The sequence below is a fragment of the Marmota monax genome, unplaced genomic scaffold (genome assembly GCF_021218885.2).
Source record: "Marmota monax isolate L192 unplaced genomic scaffold, Marmota_monax_Labrador192_F-V1.1 WCK01_AAM20220418_F8-fsc00044, whole genome shotgun sequence".
Lineage (NCBI taxonomy): Eukaryota > Metazoa > Chordata > Mammalia > Rodentia > Sciuridae > Marmota > Marmota monax.
Window position 1 is genome coordinate 15,891,028 of NW_026695198.1, and position 27,382 is coordinate 15,918,409.

The 27,382-nt window shown below is 38.5% G+C and overlaps 1 protein-coding gene across 4 annotated transcripts in view; it reads right to left on the reverse strand.

Annotated features, from left to right (window-relative positions):
- The window catches only part of Dnajc5b (DnaJ heat shock protein family (Hsp40) member C5 beta), a 230,816-nt gene that overhangs the window by 30,583 nt on the left and 172,851 nt on the right, over positions 1 to 27,382 (reverse strand). For all 4 annotated transcript variants that reach the window (XM_058574000.1, XM_046428512.2, XM_058573999.1 and 1 more), the window contains 2 exons: positions 19,242 to 19,361; positions 10,037 to 10,164 (listed from right to left, as the gene is read on the reverse strand). In XM_058574000.1, the coding sequence (XP_058429983.1) occupies positions 10,037 to 10,155 (119 nt within the window). In that variant the 5' untranslated portion in view covers positions 10,156 to 10,164; positions 19,242 to 19,361. The remainder of the gene's footprint in view (positions 1 to 10,036; positions 10,165 to 19,241; positions 19,362 to 27,382) is intronic.

Here is a 27,382-nt window from a genome sequence, read left to right on the forward strand (position 1 = left end):
TTTAGCTTTTGTTTGGAAGATCTATCCAGTGATGAAAGAGGTGTGTTAAAGTCACCCAGAATTATTGCGTTGTGGTCTATTTGACTCTTGAATTTGAGAAGAGTTTGTTTGATGAACATAGATGCTTCATTGTTTGGGGCATATATATTTATAATGGTTATGTCTTGCTGATGAATGGTTCCTTTAAGCAGTATGAAATATCCTTCCTTATCCCTTTTGATTAACTTTGGTTTGAAGTCTACTTTATTTGATATAAGGATAGAAACCTCTGCTTGCTTTCATGGTCCATGGGACTGGTATGATTTTTCCCAACCTTTCACCTTCAGTCTGGAATGTCTTTTCCTATGAGATAGTCTCTTGGAGGCAGCATATTGTTGGTTTTTTTAAAAATCCAATCTGCTAGTCTATGTCTTTTGGTTGATGAGTTTGGGCCATTCACATTTAGGGTTATTATTGAGACTTGATTTGTATTCCCAGCCATTTTTGTTTATTTTTGGTATTTAACTTGACTTGGTTTCTCCTTTGATTACTTTTTTCTTTAGGGTAATACTTCCCTTTGCTGATTTTCATTGTTGTTTTTCAATTCCTCTTCATGGAATATTTTGCAGAGGATGCTCTGTAGTGCAGGCTTTCTAGTTGTAAATTCTTTTAACTTTTGTTTATCATGGAAGGTTTTTATTTCATCATCTAATCTAAAGCTTAATTTTCCTGGATATAAGATTCTTGGTTGTCATCCATTTTCTTTCAGAACTTGGTATGTATTGTTCCACGATCTCCTGGCTTTGAGGGTCTGGGTTGAAAAATCTGCTGATACACAAATTGGTCTCCCCCTATATGTGATCTGATTCCTCTCTCTTGTGGCCTTTAAGATTCTATCCTTATTCTGTATGCTAGGCACTTTCATTATAATGTGTCTTGGTGTAGATCTGTTGTAATTTTGTACATTTTGTGTCCTGTAAGCCTCTTGTATTTGATTTTCCAATTCATTCTTCATTTTTGGGAAATTTACTGATATTATCGAAGAGATTGTGCATTCCTTTGGTTTGAAATTCTGTGCTTCCTCTATCCAAATAACTCATAGATTTGGTCTTTTGATGCTATACCATAATTCTTTGATGTTCTGCTTATGGTTCCTTATACCATCTTCATTATGTGGTCAACTTTATTTTCCAGATTATATACTTTGTCTTCATTATCTGACATTGTGTCTTTCAAGTGATATAGTGATGCTTTCTATTGATTTTTTTATTTGGTTTTTTATTTCCTTCATTTCAAGTATTTCTGTTTTGTTTTGTTTTTTTTTTTTCAAAATCTCTATCTCCTTCTTGAAGTAATCTTTTGCTACCTGTATTTGCTCCCTTATCTTTGTTGGTGTGATCAATGGATGCCTGTATGTGCTCCCTTATCTGTTTATTGGTGTCATCATGGTTGCCTGTATTTGCTCTCTTATCTCTTTGTTGGAGTAACCAATTTATGCCTCTATTTGCTCATTTAGGTCACTCTTTAATTCACAGATAATTTTAGTTATGGATGTTCTGAACTCCTTCTCTGACATTTCATCAACTGTGCTGTCCATGGGTTCTGTTTTTGCAGTATCCTGTTTGTTTGGGGCACTTTCCTCCCTTGTTTTTTCATGTTGTCTATGTGATTTCCTTTCTTGCAGTGTGGATCTGAGGTATTACAGTTTCTACCCTATAATCCTGCAGTATCTGTGCAGATTATATGTACCTCACTTTGGTGTTAGGCTTCCAGACTGTGCTGGTGTCCCAAGATGGATGCTACTGCAACTGTAGGAGGTGGCAGCAATAGCAGGAGGTAATTAGAGATAGCAGTGCAGGTGTCTCAAGATGGATGCAACGTCTTTCAGAGATGGGGCTGAAAGGGTGAGCCTTACACTGGCTTGGGCATGCCTGCTCCAAGATGCAGCTGCTTCTAGGCCCTGTCTGTTGTCCCAAGTACAGGTTACTGCATGGGGGAGGCCATAGGGATAGTTGCAGGTCTCAAGATGGAAGTGGGTTAGACCTGAGCTCACAGGTGTTAGTGGTGGTGGGTGGTGGGGTGGACCCAAGCTTACCCTGGGCCCTGGCTCCTACACAGGTCAGCGGGGCAGGTCTGGGCCAGGCCTGAGCTCTGGTGGGTCTCTGCCAGTGGCTGGATGGAACAGGGCCTACCTTGGGCCTGAGCTCCCATGCAGGTCCAAAAGGCAGGTCTGGATGTTCTCTAAATTTTTACTTATGAAGAAAATGAGGCCATGAGCTGGGGTTTGACACCAGGTCTTTCTGACTTTGTACTCTGCACTTTTTTGTTTGGTACCAGGGATTGAAACCAGGGGGAATTAACCACTGAGCCACATCCCCAGCCCCTTTTATATTTTGAGACAGGGTCTCACTAAGTTGCTTAGGGCCTTGCTAAGTTGCCCAGGCTGGCCTCAAACTTGTGATTCTCCTGCCTCAGCCTCCAGAGTTGCTGGAATTACAGGCATGTGCCACCATGCTAGCATACTCTGTACTTTTAACTGCTAATTAATACTTAGAATATACTGCGGTTGAAAAAGTTAGTGTTAAAGTCTATGCAGCACACCTTAAAAAGAATATGAATCTTCCAGTACTTCCTACCCTCCTACTCTGCTTTGCTTATCTATTATTAAACATTCCCCTTCTCTTGACCCAGAACATAGACCTATATTTTAGGAAGTCAGTCTATTTTTTTTCACTGCTATTTTCTCAGTACCTAGAACAGTGCTCAACATATTGCTGATGCTCAATAAATGTTAGTTGGATTATGAACAAAACTTACTGTGTATAAAGCAATTGATATTGTCAGAGATTAGGCATACTAGGGATTGCTATGTGTTTCAACTAACCTTCCTGGATTCCACTACAATCAATAGCAGTATGAGGTGTGATCAGTAATCTACTGACTTTGGATTAAAGGATGTTTGTATGCCAGCCAGTATCTTAAAAAAAAAAAGTATTGTAATCACACACTCAAAGTGCTTGCCGAGTAGCTATAAAAAGACAAATTCTGTTTATCTCATTCCAATTACTGAGGATAAAACATGGATTGGTATAGTCTTATTGGAGGACTACAGAAGGACTACATTCTTGAGTCATCATAACCTATCATATCATTCACTGTTAGAGTTAGGGCAAAGTTAGGGCATGTGCTAACAGCAGCCTTCCAGAAAGGAGTCCAATCTATTGCTAGGGTGGCCACAGATAGCTAAGTCTAAAGCCAGTGGAATAGCCTGAGCCTATCTGAGCATGCTCTAGGAAAGAATGCATCGTATGAAAGAAGGAACCATATGTGATGAGCTCTACCTATCTTTACCTGTCAGAGAGAATTGAAATTCTGAGTACAACATCATTACCACTAGTCTCCGACTCACCCCTAAGCATGTGCTGGTTTTAGTGAAAAAGAAAGCCAAAAGAAAAAAATGGAAGGAGCTTTTCTACTAATGTCTAACCCTTATTGGGGGGGGGGTCTAATAGAGGGTATCACAAAGGTCATTGCCTAAGCCTGGCCCTGCACCTCCCATGGGGTACAGCCCAGAAAGCCTTGATGACTCCCTCGAGAATAAAAATAAAAACAGCAGATGAGGCTTGTGCTATGCCTACCTCAGGGGGTAGATGGGGAAGAGCAGCAAGTAACTGTGCCCAGTCGAATGGCAGCAGTCTAGAGCCCAAGGTTGGATGTATTGGTGACCATGGACATACCCACTGAACACATGGCAAATAAGTATCATTGACAGAGTGGAAACTTAGCTTGGCAAACTGCTGCTATGTGAAAATGAACAAGTTCCTAGACCCCAGAAGAATTTTTCAGAGCAGACCCCTAGAAGGACTTGGGTACTGGAAACTTTTCAGGTAACCCAAGTTCTTGAGTCACTTGAAAGGGGGCAGAGCCTGAATATTGGGTTTATTTATAGAGCAATCTTGGCCTCTCTCATTTCAACAGGTTACTATCTCCCAGCTGTCTAACTATGTCACTATTCAATATTATTTCTCTCTCCTCCTCCATCAACTTCCCCACCAGATTCCTAACTTAAAATTTTTGTTGACTCAGAGAGACCGTTTAAACTAGGTGGGAAGACAATGCATGCCAGTGTTTAAGGCAAATGAGTGAAAGATAATCTTAACCATTCTAGGTGTGTCATAATTTCAAAAGATTCACTCAAATGGGTCTCCAGATAGCATGGTAGGGGGACATAAAGACTTTAGCTCTGGAAGATTGAGGAAAATATTTGCTCATCTTGTACAAGCTGTGGTAGGAATTGAGTTGGTCTGGCCAAATTTGAATTTAAATGAGCCTGACTTAGAGTTTAAGCTCTTTAGGATGATTATGCTCTACAATGCTACAGGCAGGTTTATTCATTTGTGAAGATCCCAGATGAGACTCCTACCAAGAGTTTCACTCTGTGATATATCACTTTCAATGTGGACTGCAAATTTACCTTATGCTAGATAAATGGTTTTTTTTTTTTTAACAGTAGTATCAAATGGCAGGATAATTTTAGACTCTGAGGATGAGGGGATATTTGTTCAATTGCAATAGTGAGTGGTATTTTCATTGTGTTGTTCCACAGGGGTTCTACATATCTTGAAAAAAAAAAAGTGATCTCATTTCTTTTTACAGAATCTCAATGAGATAAGAACTTTAGTACCTGATAGATTGACATAGCAAAAGCCTTCCTCCTGTCACCTTTCCCTGCTGTTCTTTGAGGTAGCAGGGAACTCTAATATATAAGCTGCTTTATGAAGAAGCATGGTCAAAGCATGGTTTCAGAAAATGTAGGAAAAAGATGCTTTATAGACGCCATGATAAAGATTCATAAATAGACACAGAAGAGACTGAGACAGGTCTTTGAAGCTGCTATTTATGGTTATTATCTTAAGAAATAAAGAACTAGAGATGCCAACAATCTCTTTCACAAACTTTATACTCTTAGAGAACACTGACCCTTTTCCTTTTCAGATTTAGACCCCACACCCTTGCTCAGTGGCAGGGGAAAAGGGTTGTGATTCCAGACTTCTGATTAGAAATAGAGCTAGTCAGACATGGGTGAGTATAGGACCCAGATGAGTCTTGGGATCCTGTGCCAGGATTGGGATTGGGACATACAAAACTAGAAAGTAGAAAGTGAACAGGAGTTGAAATTTTTCCCTCACTCTTCCTCTACTTACCTTTCTGGGGCAAAGGGATTTCCCTCTCTAAGAAGCTCAAAACTGGTTTAAAAAGACAGCCTTGAAGGGAAACAGACTAAATTATCTATCAACAGGAAACTCATTAAATCCATGCCATGTCATGGATTATTACATGGCAGTATGAAAGACTAAGGAAACTTTCCACATATTGATCATTCTAAAATGCGTTGCATAATATATAAGATAGGAGGCATAATACACCACCATTTGTATAAGAAAAGAAATATATGTTTAGACCACTTACATTGAATATACTTATATGATGTCTTAAGTCTGCCATTATTTTTATTTTCTGTTTCTCATTTATCTGTTTTCCCTTCCTTGTCTTCCTGTGGGTTGTTTAGGATTTAATTTTGACTTATTTGTACTATTTTGAAGTATTAGTTTGTATAGCTCTGTGAATTGAGTATTTGTGTGTGTGTGTGAGAAAGAGAAAGAGAAAGAGAGAGAGAGAGAGAGAGAGAGAGAAGCTTATCATAGTCTATTGGATCAATGTTTTTCACATTTGTACTTCCATTTAGGTCCCTTTATCTTTCTACTTCTAAATATTATTCTCTTGAGTATATCAGGTGGTATTATAATTTTTGCACCAATCATCATGTATACTTAAGAAAACTAATGAAAAGGATAGTCTTTTGTATTTACCAATATTTCTGCATTGTTCTTTCTTCCTAATATAATGTAAGCTTATCATTTCCTTTCTTTCGAAGAATTTTAGTAAGCCATTCTGTAAGAATAGATCTGCTTGTGACAAATTCAGATTTCCTTTACCTGAGAATTTATTTATCCTTGATTCCCACAATATAGTTTCCCCAGACACTGAAGTTGTACTTGACAGTTCTTTTCTTTTAGAAAAAAAAAACACCAGTGTCCTCTGTTGCTTCAGATAAAAAATATGCTGTGATTCAAGTTGGTGTTACCCAATAGGTAACGTGTTGTTTCTCTCTGGATGCTTCTCAGATTTTTTTTTCTTTGTTTTTAGTTTTCAGAAGCTTAAATTATATTGGATTTGAAATGGATTTCTTTGGGTTTATCCTATTAGAATTCACTCAACTTCTTGAATTTGCAAGTTTATATCATTTGTCAAATTGTGGAAATTGTCAGCCACCAATTCTTTGAGTATTCTTTCAGTTCCATTCTGTTTCTCCTCTCCATTGAGGAAGTCAATTTTATAAATGTTGAATCTTTGTTATTGTCCTGCCAGTTCTTGAGACTATCTCCCATTTATTTTCTCTCTGTTTTCCAACTGGGTAAATTTTATTGGTCTTTCCTCAACCTCACTGATTCTGTCCTCTGTCATCTCTGTTCTACCATTGAGCTCACCCAGTTAGAGTTATTATTTCTGCTATTTCTTATATCTATAAATCCAGTTGGATCTTTTAAAAAATAACTTCTATTTGTTTAGCAAAATTTCCTATATTTTTACTTATTTTAAGATAATTTTCAATTGTTTATTGAATCTTTTTTATGATGATTGACTTGAAATACTTATTAGACAATTCCATTATCTGACTCAGGTCAGCATGGCAGTCAGATGATTGTTTTTCTCATTTGAGTTGTGATTTTCTTGGTTCTTTAGAATATGGATAATTTTGATTGCATCTGGATATTTTATACTATTTAGGAGACTCTGGGTTCTATTTAATTTGTTTATTTTAACAGGTAGTCACCCTGGTTGAGTTGAGTATATAGGACCTAGCCCACTTTTGTGGGTGGTTCCAAGGACAACCTAATTTTCAGAGCCTTTAGGTCCCACTGTGGTCTCTATTGTCTGTCTCCTGCCTCTGAGGCTGCCACAGCCCTTGTTGATAGTAGTTGAGGAGCCGAAAGGAATTTCACCTAGTTGGGTACTTTAAGGTGAAGGGAGACCCAGCCTGCAGGGACAAAAAGCACTTCCTGGGCTGGATTCCTGTTGCAGTGGGTTCCCCCTTTCTAATGTTCTCTGTCAAGTGGGGTCTCTATGTGGGACTCTCAGGCTGGTGAGAAAGAAAAGTACTCTCCCTGGCCCATTATTGTTAGGGGGACCTTCGGGTGGCATTTCTTGCTGTATCTGCAAGGATTGTCTGGTGGTTTGGGCAGGACTGAATCCCTTCTGTTTCTAGATTGGATGTTGGGAAAAAGCAGACCTGGGTTACCTCCTGATGGGTGAGGATAGAGGAATCATAAGATGCTTTGCTGCTGTTGTCTCCCTTTGCTCCTGAGGTCCCTAACCAATCTGCCTCCCTCTTTCTGCCTTTCAGACATCCCTTTTGATTGTTTATTGTGTTATTTTCAAGGACTTTAGTTATGCTTAGCAGGGAAGGACAAGTCTATGCAGTCTTGCCTAGACTGGAAATTCTCCATTTATGCTCCTATGAGCATAAGATCTCTAAGGGTCCACAAGGAAGTGATAATACTCTCCCCCCCACCACCCCCAGGAAGTGACCTAGGGGATAAGAGGTAAATGGGAGACCTTTTTTGTGTGTACCTATATGTACGTTCTCATTTTAATCAAGTGAATATATTACCTATTCAAAAATAAAAATAAAATGTAAAAGAAACAGCCTCCTAACTCAACATTGTTTTCAAGAGGACAACTAAAAATTATATCAGAGGGCATGCAGCACATGGATTCAACAGTTGGTAACTGTATTAAATTTCATTGACTTTTAATTTCACTATGCTGTCACTACTTTGATCCAGATCTCTGAATATAAGAATAATATTCTCAGTGGATTTGCTGCTTGCTCATACATTTTGAATAACTTGCAGAATACAAATGTGTAATTTAGATAGAAGTAGATGCTTTCAGCAGCATACTAGTACCCTAATCAGCTGAAAAAATAATATTTGTATGACATTAAAACAAAATTAATAGGAAGACACTGGTTACATGAAAATACTTCTTTGTGTTGTAATTATTAAACTTGTAAACAAGTCAGCATAATTAATGCCTTAATTAGGATATGACCTGAAATTTTAGCTTCCAAAATTAATAAAGGCAATTAAAAGGCACATTTGTAAATTAAAATGAGTTTTAAGAATTACAAGGTAGTTGGACAAAACTTTTTTATTCTCATTTGGGGGACATTTTTGTAGATATTGAACCTACAATGCAATTGCTCTGATACCCATCCATAAGCCCTAGCACAATAGCACAGCCTGAATCCTTAAGAGTCAAATTTAGTGACCTTCAGACAAGAATGTGCCCCAATAGGGGCTGAGCATTCCCAGAACGCTCCTTCTAGATAGTTCTAGGGAAAAATGAAACAGCAAAGACTTTTCTCTGAATCAGAAGACTGATATTTACAGACTTTACCACTTTCACAAAACTATTTAGGTACAAATAATAGTTTTCACTGCTATCATTTATTCTTTAATACAAGCTTCTTGAAGGCATTTCAGATTGCATAGTTCACCATGTGGTGAAGCACAATACAAGGCCAAAGAATTTTCCATTAGTAGATAACAAAGGAAAATTTAATGAATATTAGTGGGCTGGTGATTTGGAAAAAAAAAAACTTATTTAATAAGGACTCCTACCTTATTCCTTTATGCCAAAATAAACTCCAGATGGATCAAAACTGTAGTAAAATAGCAAAATCATAAATGTACTAGAATAAAATAGGAATAAATATTGTAATTGAGAGAGGCTTTTTTAACCGTGACAGGGAAAACAAAAACCATAAAGGAAATGACTAACAAATTTGACTATTCAAAAATATTTAAAATTCCATAACATTAAAAAATCTAATTTTAAAATTTAAAAAAATTAAAATTAAAATTTTAAAATTAAAAATCCAATTTAAGACCAAATCAAAAAGTAACTTCCTATAAAGGTCTACTTTATTTCCAAATAAAGAAATAATTGGAAACATGCATTATGATTGGTGCAAAAGGATATAAAATAAATTAAAATAACTTACAGCTTCAATAATAGCTCATAAAATGATTATATGAACTGGAGAATAACTATAGGCTGCAGGAGAAAAGGGTGAAGGAAAGAAAGAGAAACTGTGGGGCTGAAATAGGGCAAATTATATTCCGTGCATGTATGATCATGTCAAAATGAACCCCATTATTATGTATAACCGTACTGCACTAATACAACTTTAACAATCATAATATGTAATGACTTCATGATATTTTCAATGAAGGACCTATAAAAAGATAGTTGGAAAATATAGATGAATTCAATTTAATTTTTAAGCATCCTATCTCGACAGAAAAAAAGACAAAAAATATTAATAATTATTATTTCTATGATAGAATTATGAATAAATGTCACTGTTTTCATTTTTGGTAATTTGCAAATTTTTTACAATAAGCAAATTGATTTTGTACTCATTTTTTTTTATTCCTTGGAGCTTTAAATGAAAGGATATTTCTATTTTCCTAAAAGTAGCTAACACAGAATTAGATTAGATATGAAAAATCAAAACTGAGGTCTTTAATAGTATAGCTTATAATATAGCAATTTTAACAAACTCCCTTTTATTAAAAAAGAAAGAAAGCCCTCCACCAGATTCAGCAATGCTATATCACATGGGTTAATTGCAGCTATTGGTTGTAGTTGGTCCTCCTCTTTCTCTCTCTTTCTCTCAGATGCAGGATGAGAATTCTGGCTGCCCTTTCCTAAGGCCTGGTATCATACCAGATAATTCAATTCTTCCTTGAAATCATTGTCATGCCTGTCTATTCCTGTCTATGTTGCAGAGCAGGCAACATGGGGTCCAAAATTCAGATTACCTGGTCTTGGCAAGAAGCTTATGTCTTAATTGGAGCCACTTGCTAGTCACAAAATTGCTATCAGTAGTGGCACAGGAAATGTCACCATTGAACTTCCTCTGTACCTGTAGGTTTTCTTAATTTCTTCATTTGATGCTCCCTTAGGCAAACCAAGAATTTCATATAGAGCTTCTCCAGTTGTCGACAAAGTCCGCTGTCTTTGGTTAGGTATGTTACATGCCATATTCTCAAGCTGCAAAACCAGAGGGAAAAAATAGTCATGAAGGTCATGCACACTGGATTTCTCTCTCTGAAAGGGAAGACAGTTCATTCTTAACCTTTTGTGAAATGACAATCTGAAGTATGTTTGTGTGCTACCTGCAAAAGGAGGGGAGAAAAGTGTTAAGAGAGCAAAAAAAAAAAAAAAGAAAAAAAAAAGTCAGGTGTCAAAGGATACAGACAGCCACACAAATAACATACAGCTTTATCTATGTGGTTATATATAAGCAAAATGTTATGTTACCTAAACATCTAGCTAATTTAGAAGTGTTGAGAATCAGTCTTCACAGATTTTGCAGATGTAGGAATTTTGTTTTGCTTTGTTTGGGTAGAATTTTCATAACTTCTTTTTCTTCTCTCTCTCTCTCTCTCTCTCTCTCTCTCTCTCTCTCTCTTTTTTTTGCTATATTTTCCAAACTTAGCGAGGAATGGAAAGAATCTTTCTTTTTATTCCAACTTGATTGGTCTAGCCATTGATCAAGAGTTTGAAAAACAAAAACAAAACTTTTTAAATACCAGGAAGAAATTCCTGGCCTCCTCTAGGACCTATGTTAAAAATTCTCTGCAGCTGGAGCTGTGGAATCCCAGAGGTCTATACCCCTACCCTACAACACTCCTTGGTTCTGTACCTGAGCTCACTCCTTTTCCTTTGGTCTATCCAGAAATGGTTGGGCTATCAATTCCCAAGGAGCCATTTGCCTGTGCATCATGACTCTGGGGGACTCAGGAAGCAAGCAGATCTGGTCAGGGGGGATTTGGCATTTCTGTATTCTCTACATGGGGCTTGGGGTATGGCTCAGTGGTAGACTGCTTACCTAGCATGTGCAAGGCCCTGGCTTCAACTCCCATCACCAAAAACAAAAATACAGAATGTATTCACAAGTTAAATTCTCTAAGCATTAATATCTTCACCTGTAATAATGTAAAGATGTTAAAGTTCCCCACATAACAATATCTTAAGTGTATACAAATAATGCATGTAATGTATCCAGGACATAGCAATCTCATGGAAATTTACTTTCATTAAAGGCAACACATAGTGCACTGTAGTCAACCCTCTAGGGTAGAAGATTGGCCTTGCCATTTTTTGCTCTATGTGCTTCCTCATTTGTAAATTGGAGATGAAAATGTACCGTAAACTCATGGAGTGTTGCAACAATTAAATGAGTTAATATATATGTGTACACAACAGTGTATGTATCATCAGTAAGCATAAAAGTTAAAGGGTACAACTCAGTGTTCATCCCCACAAGTGAACAGATGAACAAAATGTCATGTATTCATAGAATGAAATAATTATTGAGACGTGAAAATAAAGTGGAACTCTAACACATACTACAACATAAACAAACCTTGAAAATATTATTCTAAATGAAGGAAGTCAGTCACAAAATGATAAATATTGTTTCATTCCATTCATCTGAGGTACCCAGAACAGGCAAATTCATAGAGACAAACAGTAGAATAGAAGATGCTAGGGGCTGGGAAGAGTGGGAAATGGGAAGTTGTTGCTTACTAAGTGCAGGGCTTCTGTTTGGAATGATGAAAATTTCTGGAAATAATTGGTGGTGATGGTTATATAATAAGGGGAATGTACTCAATGTCACTGAATTACACACTTAAAATGGTTATCAGGGTAAATTTTGTTATGTATATTTGTTATGATTTGGATGTGAGGTGTCCCCAAAAACTAATGTGTGAGACAATGCAAGAAGGTTTAGAGGAGAAATGATTGGGTATGAGAGCCATAAGCCAATCAGCAAAGTAATAATTAACTGATGGGATTAATTGAGTGGTGATTGAAGTCAGGTGGGGTGTGGCTAGAGGAGGTAGGGCATTGGGGTCATGGCTTTGGGGTATATATTCATATTTGGCAAGTGGAGATCTAACTCTTTCTGCTTTCTGATCACAAGTGAGCTGCTTCCCTCTGCCACACTCTTCTGCCATGATGCTTGACTTCACCTTGAGCCCCAAGGAATGGAGTCTGCTGTCTATGGATTCAGACCTCTGAAACTCTGAGCCTCTAAATAAACTTTTCCCCACTGCCTTTACATGCTGGGTATAAAACTCTGAAACTCCCTCAACTCGGGTTCAGGGGATTAATTAATTACAGCAAAAGCTGTGCCCTCTGAACCTGGCTGCAACCAAATAAAACTGTTTCCTGCTAAACAAAAATAAATAAATAAATAAATAAATAAATAAACTTTTCTTCCTCCACAATTGTTCTGTTCAAATCTCTTAGTTACAGCAGGAAAAAAATCTGACTAAAAGTAATATTTTATCATAAGAGCAAAATTGAAACAACTACAAACAAAAACTACTGAAGACTGCAAGCTCATCTGACCCAAGTTCTTTGAAAATCATTGTCCATCTCTTGGCTTTGGGCCTTGTGCAGCAACTGCTATAAGAGAGAATGAATATGAATGAATCAATATACCAGGGCTAAGGAGGTGGTGTCAAGGCTTTGGAGATGCTCATGGGCAGCACAAGGAATCCCTGATTGACAATGGTGCATCAGAAGAGCTGGGCATGCACATCCCAATGGTGGATAAGCACAGTTAGAGCAAATCTCCCATCCCTGCTCCCACTAGGTTATGAACATCAACATGGGCAAGGGTAGAGGCCACAGGATGTCACCTGGTGGGTCAGGTGGTCTTAAAGTCCTCAGAAATCCGCAAATGGTATAACAAGGGCTGGTGGCCCTAAGGAATTCAATTAAAGAGAACAATATCCAGAACTTCAGAATGTGTTTGTGAGCCTTCAGCTTCCTTCAAGTTTAAGAAAAGGAAGGCACTTGTGAAGGGAGTCAGGCAACAGGCAAAACCTCTGCAGCCTTGAAGGCTCTGAGGACAGAACTAGCCAGCCATGGCTGCAACTGGGCAAGGTCAAGGGCTTGCCATGTGACATGGCACATTGTCCACTCCCATAAAAGCCAGGAAACCTTGGTTCACATAAGGGCAGAGGAGAAGGAACCCTGATTCTACCCACCACACTATAAAACCAAACAGACACACACACTGACTGGCAGCCACTCGGTAAATGGCTACGTTTATTTCACCTCTGCTCTGCCTGACTTTTCTCACCCATTCTCATCTGAATTTTCCTGGGGAGTAAGCAATTCAAAATGGGTCTATGTCATCCTAACCCCATAGCTCAGCCCTATCTTGGAAATATATAGCCTTGTTCACTCACTATTTGCAACTGAAGGAAAAATTGCCTGAGTAACTGATACCTTCCTACTTCCTTCCCAGTCACCTCTCCTCTGCCCTCACCACCACCACCCCCCCCACACACACACACTCAAGATACTAATAATTTTCTGCCCCACATATCCACCTAATGTTTCCCAGTAAGCAGGTAGCCAACAGGTTTCTCTACAAGTCATACCACATGTCATGAATTAATAGGATTCTGTGTGGCCCTTATATTGTGGTGGACAAGCACAGGACCACAGTCAGCCTACTAGCTCCTTTGCTGGATAGCACGATCCCCAAAGTCACTGGATGGCCATACTAAGAGCATACTAACAAATCCCACTTCTGGGCTTAAGTACAAAGGAAATGAAATCAGTGTGTCAAAGAAATATCTGCACTCTCATGTTCATTACAGCACTATCCACAACACGATGGTATAGAATCAACCTCAGTGTCTACCAATAGATGAAGAAGATGTGCTATATAAATACACAATGGGTTTATTCAGGTTTTGTTTGTTTGTTTGTTTGTACTGGAGATTGAACTCCGGGGTGCTTAACCACTGAGCCACATCCTCAACCCTTTTAATATTTTAAAGATATTTTAAAGATCCTGTAGAGACAGGATCTTGCCAAGTTGCTTAGAGTCCTGCTAAGTTGCTGAGGTTGGCTTTGAACTTGTGATCCTCCTGCTCCAGCCTCCTGAGCTGCTGAGATTACAGCATGCGCATCACACCAGGCTCCATTCAGTTTTACAAATAATCTTGTCATTTGAAAAAGCGTAAATGAGCCTTGGAGGACATTATACTAAATGAAATAAACCAGACACAGAATAACAATCACCATGTGATTTTATTTACACGTGGGATCAAAAAAGTTTATACTCAGAAGCAGAGTAGAATAATAGTTATGCTGGAGTGGAGGTGGGGGATCAGAGAGATGTTGGACAGAGGGTATAAAATTTTAGTTAGACCGGAAGGATAAGTTTAAGAAATCTATTGTACAACATGGTGACTAGAGTTGATAATCATGTATTATAGTCTTAAAAATTGCTAAGAGCAGATTTTAAGTGAGAGAGAACTTCACAGAAAAGGTGAAATCTGAACTTCTAATAACACTATGATTCGTCTCTGTAGAACTTGGTGTATCTTTTTCTATTTTGTTCTTATATCCAGGTACAACTTTGGACCCATATGGACTTGGACCCAGTGACTTTTTTGTTCATTTATTTACATAAACCACAATGAAGGACTTCTGGGTTTGGAGGCTGAAAGAGGAGGAAGAATCTAGCTGAGAGAGAAGATGAGAGGAGTCTAGACCAGAAAGGCTAAAGACCAAAGAGATGTTTTCATGTTAAGGGATAAAGGGAACAAAGGTTTGGAACTTTGAACCCTCATCACGGGGAAAGTCGGCACCCAGGCAGGTTCAGGCCAGCATTTTCCTACCCAGGAAGCAGAGGCAGAGCATGTGACAGTCAGGGGACATTGCTGCTCCTCCCCAAGGCCTGCTAAGAAGGGATAATCTCAGATGGCCCACAGTCACTTCTGAAAATGTTTGCAACATTCCTGGGGATGCTCAGAAATGTCTGGGATCATTGGAAGCTTCAGAATCCCAATATAAGAAAGACTTAGTACCCACAAGGGACAGAAAGGGTGAGGGTAGGAGGAAGTGAGGGGCTTAAAGTTGGATAGATTAAGAAAATCATTAAGAAAATAATGATCTATATGTGTACGTCAAAATACACTCTATTGTCATTATATCTAAAAGGAACAAATAGATTTTTTTTAATTATCCAAATAAAAAAAATGGGGACTGATGCTCATAGAGATGATGGGGGTGAATGCTGGACACCCAAGCCCCTCTCTGCAAGTCTCCCTTAGCATTGGCACATCTTCAGGGGAATTTTGCAGGGAGTAGAGCGCTGTGGTTGCACAGGTGAGATCTATCAGCAGAATAGCATGAAAAGCAATGAGGCCTCATTTATCCCCATAGCTCATGGGCTTGGGAACAGTGGTGTCATCACGCCCAGCAAAAAGTTATTACCCAGTCACGTGTCCCTCTTCATGACGGTACTCTGAGGTCCTTAAGGACTATAAATCTATTTTTGTATTGATCTTCATAATCCCAGTGGCAGATGGTCTTAACATTAGTATACTACATGAAAAGGAAGGTAAACAGGGAACTAGCACTTACTGAGCACAGGTCTGTGTCATATCACTTAATCCTGATATCAACACTTGAGGGCATCAGGAAGGGACCCCCCAGGAGTTCAGAGAAACAGATTGCTTTCTGAAAGTTGAACAGGGAAGTCAGTGGATAATGGATCACGGAAGAGCTATCTTACAGTCATTCTAAAGAGATAAACGTCTCACAGGCCTGCACAATGGCTGGAAGCTGATAACTGCCTAAATGTAGAGTTAGCAGATTTTTCTTGTGTTGTTATTCAAAAGAGTGATTAGATGGGAACATGAAGAGAAAAGCAAATGTAGAGGCAAATGCTGGCTGGGCCATTGAGGCACAACTGAGGGGAAAAGCCCAAGGATTCAGGTCCCAATTGAGTCTTAACCATTCCAGTGATGATTTACCTTTCCCTGAGGTCTGCCCTTGCCCTTTTCCTTATAAGAATGATAAATTAATACCTAGATTTTATGCATCATCCTGGAACAGAGTTAGAGGGAGTCTGGCCTTCAGCAAGGCCTGCTCTCTGGGTCTGCTCAAGTCAGCTGAGGCCCAATGAGTCTTACTGTTTCAATCACAATAAGTTCATGATATGTTGATTACTCCCACCTTATGCAGGATTTTTTTTTTTTTCAGTGCTAGGAATCAAACCCAGGGCCTTATGCATGCCAGGCAAGCATTCTATCACTGAGCCACATTCCCAGTTCTATGAAGGCTCTTAGAATAAAACTACCTGGTAGCCCCCAAGAGGTAACAGGGATTTGCCCCTATGTATTGCTCTCCTATTTTATAACTGAGGAAATTGAGTCCAACTGAAGAAAAAAATTATTTGCTCAGATTAACACAGGGAACTCTTGAATTCAGATCTGCCTGATTCTAAAGCCTAAATTCTTGCTAGTGTGCCCTACTGAATAATACTCAATATTTGAAGATGCTTTACAATACTCATCATTTCCCACAGCCAGTAATTTCATTTGATCCTCACAAGAAAGCTGAATGGTGATGACACTAAACCAAAGCAGCCTTGCACTGTTTCTCTCTCCAGGTCAAAGGGGGCCCCCTGATGCTGTGTCTAGGGTGATGGGGGCACATGAAGGTCCAATGGGATCTCAGGGCTACAGTGCAAGTTTCCTCCCTCAGTGGGGCCACTGAACTTACATGTAGACAAAGAGAGTTCCCAAAGGAGAGTTAAGAAAGAGGATAGTTAAGAATGCATGGGTTACACAAAAATTTTGAAACTTCTGCTAAGAGTACAATTTTTAAGTCACATAGGGATGAAGATTTCTTGGCCACTGGGTCAAATCTGCCTGAAGCATCTCTAAGGAGCCTTGTGACAACTCTCAGGACTATGAAAACCACATTGCCCATAGCCCTGAGGCCTTCTAGTCTATGCTAAACTTGTTCCTGTTACGAAAATAACACACTCTTCCTTCTCTATTCCAAAACTTCTAATTTTTAATTATTTTCCCTTTTGACTAGGGAGTGATGGGAAGAGATATATTAGATTTGGCATTAGGTATCACTTTTACTAGGTTCACCAATATCTGTGAGCAAAATTATTTGCTCAGATTAACACAGGGGACCTCTTGAATTCAGATCTGTGAGCAAAACTGTCGGCCATTAGCATTCATAGTCTTCAAGAAGACACTGAGATTCCTAGAGAGGAGAATTGCTTTCCAATTGTGATTAAGGCATCCCCCCGACTCCCCCACCCCGAGCCTGGAAAAGTTCTCTGGAACCATGGTGAGCACCAGCATATAGCTGCTTACCATTTGAAAGTCGGTCTCCTTCAAAATTATCCCAAGTATGGAACAAGGGAGATAGTCTCAGTTGGGGGCTACACCTAAGCCTTTCTAGAGCATCATCCTGGAAGCATCCTGGGGCTCATGCTTCCCTACCCTAGGCCCATGTTTCTACACACTCTTCCCAATGGGGGGAAAAGGCAGATTCTACATCTCAGTTTCACAAAATGGTAGGGTAACAAGCTATTTCTCTGGTTTATATATATTTTTCAAATCATCACTTCACTTAAAAATCTAATTACACGCTGGGTGTGGTGGCACAGGCCCACAATCCCAGTGGCTTGGGAGGCTGAGGCAGGAGGATCACAAGTTCAAGGCCAGCCTCAGCAATTTAGTGAGGCCCTAAGCAACTTAGTGAGACCCTGTCTCAAAATTAAAAATACTAAGGGCTGAAGATGTGGCTCAGTGGTTGAACACCCCTGGGTTCAATCCTTCGTAACTCTTCTCAATTCCAATCACATTATAATTTATTCCTGCTAAGTGAAATCCAGTAGTTGTTGGTTGCTTTGTGGTGTGAATTGATCAATACTAACAATGGGTGGTATGGAGCACTTACTGTATTTATTGTCTACTCTGCCCTATTCCCCAAAGGTTTCTTTTTAGACAGATAATATCTCTTAATTAAGGTTCTTTCAAAAAGTCCATTTGCATTATATTGAAACTGAAGAAAATAACACACTCTTCACTCAATAGTTGGCTGACTGTATAGACTGCAACAGAAAGGAAAAGACTGCAAAGCTGCTTTGTGCATCAAGTAGCAGCGACATACTTTTTCTGTCTCCTTGTTGAGCTAGAAGCCAGACTTCTCATATATTATTGATTTACATGACATTTGGCTTCAGATTCAATAGAATAATATGTTCAAATGCTTAAAGTATGAAAACAAAGATCTTACGCCTCAGATGCTCACTACAGAGTAGTAGTCAAAACATCTTGTAAAAATGCTTCCCAAATAAGCTTATATAAATCATGAAACCATAACATTATTTAATTCCTTATAGAAAATACCCTTGATTAATTCTATTTCTATAGTCTTTGGAATTCTAATATTCTTAATAATTCAAGTCTTTATTATTTATTCATGGTCTTTCATCTACAAGCCATCCAATGGGGAAAATGTTGTCATGCAAAGTCATTAAGTAATTTAATTTTAATCATCCAGTACATGATACTTTATCTTCTGAGCTTAGATTACTCTTTAGCTGAATTATAATGCCATTAATATCACAATTTCTTAAAGCATTAGCCACTATATAGTCACTACTGAGCTCTATGCTGCTCCCCTGTTTCTATACAATTTTATGTTGAAATAAAAATTTCCCTTCAAAGCAAAAGAAGTTTCACCTATGTCTGTTATGTGAATTTTGAAAAACGGAAAAAAAATCAAGCTATGCATTTCTTGCCAGGGTCCCTTCATAATAGAGAACATGAATGTGGGCAGGGGCTATTAACTCATTAAACACAGCAAACACACTTCCAACTGTTGTCACTGGGGACACCAACATGTGTTACCATTTCATTGTTACTTTTCCAATTCCTTTATAGAAATCTGTTTAGTGGAGCAAAATCCCCATAATCCAGATAATTTGTCTTAAAGCCAAACACATCCAAAAGGTAACCCTGTGTTAAAAGTAATCACTCTCCCCAACATGATTACGTATATGCAATTTGGAAAAAAAAAATTTTTTTTAGCTCTAGTATGTATACAAACAGTCCTGAAGATGAGGCAATTTGGAATTGTTACAAATAACCCACTGTACCTGTTCCTATGACTCCAATTCTGTTCTCCAACAGGAACAACTTGCTGTTTTCAACTAGTCTGAAAGTAGGCGTGCAGAGAAATAAAAGAAGGCAACCACGAAAAGAGCTGTTCCATACCTGTTCTACTGTTCAGAGCAAACAGCTGCTCCTTTCCATCATTCCCAAGCAGGAGTCCAGTAGGTCAGTGGAGTCAGGTTACTTTTCGGCAGCTACTCTATCAGCCAATTGGTTATCCCTCTGGAAACCATAACAAAGAGAGAATAAAACATGCATGACGGTACAGTTTGGTATTACAAGGCATCCAGAGATACCAAAATATATACTACACCCACTCTTCATTCTTTTTCAGCCAGTGCCTGACTCCTTAAAAGGACTTTCCATTAGGAAAACAAGCTAATCTCTTGACCTATAGAGTTAGGTCTTTGAAATTTTCTTTACTTATTTATTCATTGATTTATTCAGTTTTGATCTAAGGCCCTGTCAGTTGATTTATAATTGCTGGAAAGACCATGCAACATTCAGAAGGGGGACATGTAAATTGCTATCTGTATAAATCCAAGTATTTTCATATCAGTACATTGTACCCTAATCTTCTTCAGAAGGCATGGAGTCACAGTAATTGAATCCCTTGTTAAAATGATGGCCAAACTGTCTTGTAAAAAGTCATATGAGAAAACAGTTCCTATGATTTCAATTAAGATCTTACTGACTGAAAGTCTTAAATAAGACGGATGCTACTTCTGAATGTGGTTCCTGAGTCTGTAGGTGGAGTTCATGTGTGGCTTAGTAGACAGATAGCAAGGCCTAAGGCTGTTTTATGTGAACACTGCACAACACTTTCGCCTCTAGAGGGCATTTCAGATACCAAGGGATATAGGAACTCTTCTTGAAAATCCTGATTTCTAGCAGTGTAGGAAGCAGTCCATCCTCAGAAATAAGGAGGGGTAGACTAATGAGACTTAAATACTCAAGTTCCGACATCAATTCAGCTTAAGGACTGTGTATTTTAATGAAATGAAAATAGTTGCTGTATTGATAAAGTGAGATTACAGTTTTTATTAAAATTACAATTTATGAGCCAGGCAAGGTGGCACATGACTATAATCTCAGCTTCTCAAGAGGCCAAGGCAGGAGTTTCTCAAGTTTGAGACCAGCCTCAATGACTTAGAGAGAACCTATCTCAAAGTAAAATTTATATATATATATATATATATATATATATATATATATATATATATAGAGAGAGAGAGAGAGAGAGAGAGAGAGAGAGAGAGAGATGTAGCTCAGTGCCTGCCTAGCACATATAAGGCCCTGGGTTCAATCCCCAGTACCAGAAAAAAGTATTACAATTTGTATTTTTCAAATTCAGTTTAATATCATATACTTTTAAAAATTTATTAATTTTGTACAATTAATTCACTCTCCTCAAACCACTGATTTTTAAAAGTATTGCATAAACCATTAGCTTTTTAAAAATTAAGTATTGCAAAACTCTTGAGTAAAGTGAAACTATAGCTATTGCAAAGAGAAATCACAGTTTCTAATTCACCTGTTCATTCAACAATTAATCATCTATTGGAGCCAGACACTGGACTGAACTCTAGATATATACTGATAAACAAACACAAACACAGATGCTGAGTTTGTGGGTCATGGAGATAACAGCCTTCCAATAGAGACAGAGAGTAATCAGTCACTCAAGGAAGTATAAAAGTAAACTTTGGAGTGAAACTACAAAATATATGTATCGTGAACAGAGGAAGATCAGACAAAGCTTCTCAGAACAAATACAACCAAGATCTCAATATAGCTAGAGGAACAGGTTGATGATAGAAGGAAATATATTCCAGGCAGATACAAGAGAACATTGAAAGCCCCTGGTGCTTAGGCAAGAAATAAAAGGGACACTGACATATGCTGTTATACATGGGAGGTTATTATGTACCCATACATAGATGGTTTTTAATACACCATCAAACAATACAGCAGATATCAGTAGAATTATATTCCATTTAGCCAGGTGAGATGTTTTAGAAGGTGTGAATTTTAAATGATGTTAGTAAAAGCAAGTGATTCAAGGAAAGCCCATAAACCACTCCTTGATATCATATGCACTACATGTAAAAGTGTTGTGAGATGATCCATTCACATTTTGAAAAGGAGGACTCAAAAGATCTTCCATGATTGAACTAAAGGGGCCCTTCTCTGAGGTGGAAAATTGGCATGAGAACCATAGCGGTGGTGAGAGGGAATTAAATGCTAAACTTCCTTTTTTGTTTCATTGATGGGCTCTTGACTGTTCCCTTAGGGACACTTAAGGACTTTTATATACTTCTGTCAATTGTCACACATGGTTAGGGTATTGTAAGAAAGGACTAGTACGTTAGCACAGAATCTGAAATGGTACCAGATGAATTATTTGAATATTCAACACAAACAAACATACAAGAGCGTTAGGGTACAGAGTTTTGAATTTACATTTCATACCTCAACAAGCTCAAATACCACTCATTTTGAAGATGGGATGTGCCATGATACATAGCTCCAGCAAATAAATCCTAATTCAAAGACTGTCCAACATAATGAATAAAGGCATTTTTTGTTACCAATGTTATAATTTTGATTACCTCTTACATCTACGCCTCTTATATTAATACTATTATTAAATGGAACTCATACTATCACTTTATAAATTTCAAAGGAATATATAAATTGATCAAGATTCATTGTGTTAAGTGAATTTAGAAAAGAAAAATACAGATGAATGCTTTATGTAAATTGAAAAAGCTGTTATTTATCACTCCAGCAGCATCTTAGATATAACCGTAGAATAACTCTGGTGATTCTTCTGTAAAATTTAGAGCTTATGTATTTCAGGAGAACAAATCAGTTAATTCCTACTATGTTTTATGATTTTTCCAAAGTTAAAAATAATGTCTCTTTTAAGGAGAAGTTACAAAGCAGATGAAGTTTTTAAAATTTGTTTTTATTGGTACATTATTATTATACATGACAGTGGGATTCATTATGCCACATTCATAGATGCAAGTGACATAACAATCTCATTCTCCAGTACCTTCTCTTTCTTCCCCCCTCCTCCCTCCCCCCATTTTCTTGCTCTACCAATCTCCTTTCTATTATTATTTTTCCACTAGTGCTTTATAATTATAAATGGGATTCATTGTGGTCTATTTGTACGGACATAGGATAATTTGGTCAGTTTAATTTCCTAGTACTTCCCATGCCCTCTCTTCCTCTCTCTGTCTTGAACCCTTCCTTCTTTATTAGTCTTCTATTTTCATGAGACGGGGATGAAATTTTAACATACTCACATCTATAAATACATAGAAAGAATAGAACCATAGAGGAATAAGTGGAAAAAAGTAGACTGGAAGTCTCTCTAATCATTTAGAAAGATGTTAAAAATTTTGATGTGTGAAGCCCACCCAGATTGGGGTTAGGCTTAGGCATTTTTTTAAAGACTCCTTGGGAGGTTTTAAAGGGCTTCCTGGGTTGAGAGCTGCTGTTCAACCCACAGCAGAGAGATCTGATGCAGAGAGTTCTTCAGTTAAGTAATGTGGAAACACCTGCCGACCATGCATCTCTCTGGAGGAATTTTGCATTCCTGGGTTTCCTAAGAAAACACTTACTGAAGATAATGGCATCTGTGAGATTAGACACAAAATAAAATTTGTTTTTACGTAGTTTAACTCAAGGAGCAGTATCCAAAAACAATATTCCTGTCTCAGGTTTTCAACAAATCCTGTGCCTAACTGTAATAAAATACATTTTTTATCTTAAAATGCACTTTTTATCTGCCAGACCTTTTATCAAATGTCTACTATGATGTGCCAAGCATTATAATAGGAATGTTTATATGCAGATTGTTTTCTAGGGCACTTGTTAAGAAGTTACTCTCTCCTTGCCTCTCTAAATCAGAACTAAGTACCCTGCTTCAAGGATTTGAATATGTGATCTGGGTAGATTTCATCCCAACTCTATAATTCATCAACGGTTTGAATGAATTATACAACAAATGGAAAGTGTTCCGCTATTATCATGTACTGCAAGGCACTGTATTGGGCGTTGTGGAGGATCCAGAGGAGGTGGTAACGATGACAGTCATGGTGATGGTGGTGATAATGGCGATGAAGATGACAGTAACTATCACTTTAACTAGATTATTTCATTGAAGCCCTATACAAAAGTATAAAGTGGTAAGATGAATCAATTTCTTTTTCTTTAAACCCCAAGTTGTCTCAAAATGATATTACAATGTTATTGACTTCATAATACTATTGACAAAGACTCTCCCGTGATGGAAGATTGGTCAGATTTTCCTTTAGACTTCATTCCCCTCTTTTCTCTCTGTATCTGGCCTGTGCTACCCAGTTGTAGCAAGAGCTGTGTAGAGAGAATCTCCCTCCTACCTCAATCTCTGACAACCCTCAGTATCTCATCCATTTCCTCATCTCCCACCCTTGGTATCCAATTACCCTGACCTGCCTTGAACAAGCAAAAATTTTATAAGGTTCATTTAACCAGAATCTTCCTTATCCCTGGTGTTTATGTTTAGTAAATTTCCATCTACTCACCTTAGTTCTGTTTGGGGGCTATAAATCTCGACTGGTTCAAACTGGTTCATACTGGATTCAGAATGGATTCCAGTGCTATGCTGGAGTTCTCTTTTCTCCTATTGCAATAGTTCCTGAATAAAACCTACTTATTCTACTAAAATGGATGCTTTTGTATCCTCCTTTATAAAGGAGGAATATAAAATGGGAGAGATTAAAGGAAACACCAGGGTTGCCAGCCAGTGAACAATGAACTCAGACTTTGAAACCAAGATGGCTGATTCTGTACCTAAAACTCATTTCAGAATTGTGCTTCAAGAGCTTATAATTCCAAGGGATTTCTCCCTGCTGTATTTCCTTGCTTGTCAATCTGTGACTGAGATAGGTGGTATATGTTAAAGCTCTAAATTGGAGTACTATCTTTAAAGAAGGAATGACCAATAAATGTGTCCTCTAACGAGGTCCAATTTGCAGCTCTAGTGTCAAGGACAATATCCATTTGGTTAAGTAAAGCTCTGAGAGATGTGTTACTGAAAAAAGTTGACTGAGTCTTATCCCCTGCTAGGAAACATACTATGTATTTTACATGTGTGAAATTTAAACACCTTGTTACTTAAGGTCAACAATTGCTGTAATAAACCAAGGAGACTTCAGATCCAACAGATGTGTTTGACAAAATGTCTGTAAACAGAACCTTGATCTGTGATTTTGCCAATAGCTTCTACTCTGTTCACATTAGCTTAAAGATGTCTCTTATGATAGTCAACTAAAAAAAGAAGACAAAAATAAGGAAGGTCGCTGTTTGGGGCAAATATCTTTTAATAGGGTTTCCATTACAAACAGACTGTTCTGCAAATTGCCATCTGAGTGTGGCCAAGCAGCCTACAAAAGCAAGAGTATACAAAAACCAAAACATGGTGGGTTTCAATCCAATTTGGTGGTAGTTTAATAGGACAGTCCTGAAGATACATCTTCACATCTTAAATCTAATGGAGTCCCCTTCAAATGGATGCTTGCCCTGCCCAGGTAACAGACATGTGTAAAAGAGAAGGCAATGCCAAGTTTCCCTCTTGAGATTGACACTGCACTTATATCATACCTAAGTCTTCTACAAGACATATATATTATTTGACATGACACTCATTCTCATTTAACAAAGAAATAACCCATCAGGTTATCTTGTGACTTCTCCCAAGCATGATCATCAAGATTGAGGCACTAAAAGCTGAAACTGGAATCCTTGTGCTCTGCTACCAAATTGTCCTTCCATAACCATGTTAAATTAAAAAAAAAAAAGGCTGAATGAAGTGGGAGAATTGTAAATGACAAAAGGAATCCCTCTGTATTGGTGACCAGAAGCTGTTCCAAGACCCCACAAATGATCACCGGTCTGGGAAGCAAGTTCTCTGCCTTCTGGTCTCTTCATCAAGTAGATCATGGCCTTCCACAAATCTCTAGTGTCTACAGTGGATCTTTGCAGAGGTACATTAAGATAATGGCAGTGAACTTGTACTCTTTTATACTTTCTACCTTGTTTTGTCCAAGTTTTCTCTTTCAAATGAACAGTCAGTGCTCACGAAATTGCAAACAATCCATTAGCATAGCTTTTGATCTGCAAGGCTGTCTATAATGCAGAGTGTTATGGTTTGGATGTGAGGTGTCCCCAGAAAGCTCACATGTGAGACAATGCAAGGAAGTTTGGAGGAGAAATGATTGGGTTATAGTCTTAGCCTAATCAGTGAGTAATTGAAGTAGTAGGGTGTGGCTGAGGGGAATTGGGGTGTGGCTTTGCATGGGAATTGGGGCGTGGCTTTGCATGAATATTTGAATCTGGAAAGTGGAGTCAATCTCTCTCTCTCTCTCTCTCTCTCTCTCTCTCTCTCTCTCTCTCTCTGTCTCCTTCCTGATGTGAGCTACTTCCCTCTGCTACACTCTCCCCCAGTGATGTTCAGTCTCACCTTGAGCCCCAAGGAATGGAGCCGTCCTTCTATGGTGTAAGACCTCTGAAACCATGAGCCCTCAAACTTTTCCTCCTTACAGTTGTTCTGGTCAGATTCTTTAGTCATAGCAGCGAAAAAGCTGACTAAAACACAGAGTAAGAGGTCTTTGTCACTAACAACATGCCTTTGTTAAGATCACTCTCTGAATGTTAGTGGAAGGAGCCCAAAACTGTATGGGTGAAGCTAAGCTGCATCTGCAGGGAATGAGAATGGAAAGGTCCCTTTCAGAACAAGTAGGGTCACCTCGTGCAGATTCTTCTACACACACACACACACACACACACACACAAGTTCTTGGGTTCCAGATGTGCAAGATCAGATGGGCTCTGATGCTGGTGGCATCTCATGGTGCTGCCCACATCAGGCAGGGCTCCTTCCCTACATAGACTCTTCTCAGAGGCCTCAGGGCCCCCCCATGAGGTAAGCACAGCCACCCCTTCAATAGGGCCCTCCACACCCTGTCAAGTCTCCCATGCCCCTTCAACAGCTCTACTCTTGCTCCTTCCAAAATCTTCTGGAGGCCTTATGAAGTTTCCAGAAACCATGCATGCTCTGCAGTCAGTGGATAGCTCTACCAAGACCACAGACACAGACTGGCCACCTGGCCCCATCACTGAAGCCCCACTGCTCTGTCATTACAGAGGGACCTCTGTGATCCCTCAAACTTCTTCTGAGGCCTCTCTTCTTTTAGTCTCTTCCATTCTCTTAGGTTCCTTTCCAGACACTAAAAAGCTAATGGAGTCAGTTTAAAGGATTGGTCCTAGAAATAAGAAACTAGATTCCTGAACAAGGTAGCTCCTACCTGGGACACAATCCAATCCCCCCTAAAAAAATGACTAGAACAGGACAATCTCAGGAGTGGATAGGATGGTGACAAGCACTTCCCCACAAATCTCTCAGCCCCAGGACCCTTGGCATGGTTATCCAGCAAGTAGCCCCTAAAGCCTTCTCTGTAACTTTCTTAGATACCTAAGCAAAATATTCAAATGAAGAGATATTCAATTCAGCACTTGTTTAAATATACATCATTGGTTCCCAAGATTTCAGCCCTATAGCAAGGCAGATCCACTATTCAATATCAATATTCAATATGATTGTGTTGCCCTCTGGTGTTCAAAAAGGGAGGAACTGTAAGCAGGAGTTTTCAACTTCAAAATACTCCTCACCTCAAATCACCCTTGAATTTTTGTATCCCCAGTGCCTCTCCCCAGCCACCTGAGGTTACAGGAATTGCTGAGAAAAACACTCACAGAACCAGCCAGAGGGGCATACCACGTCCACAATCCTCTGTTATATATTTTGTTATATTCTTCTGAAACTGGAATTTTGCGGTGCATTGAAGTCAGTTGGAGGATTTGAATTAAAACTTTACAAAAATCTGATTTTGATCATTATCCTATACAGTTAGCGAAATACCACACCACACCCCATAAATATGTACATTTATGTGTCAATTAAAAGTGAAGTAATTTTAAAAGTTTTCAAAGAAAAATAGTTATTATAAATATTTATAAAATAAACATAGATATTAAAAACTTGTTTTCGAAGTTTCTGTTCGAAAGGAGAAACTAAGCAGCTGATGAACTTCTAAGACCTCGGATCTAACTGCTCACCAGCTGGGTTAAGACAGAAGAACCCTGAGAGATCCAGGTAGCAAATAGCAGCAAAAGACCAAGAATCCACC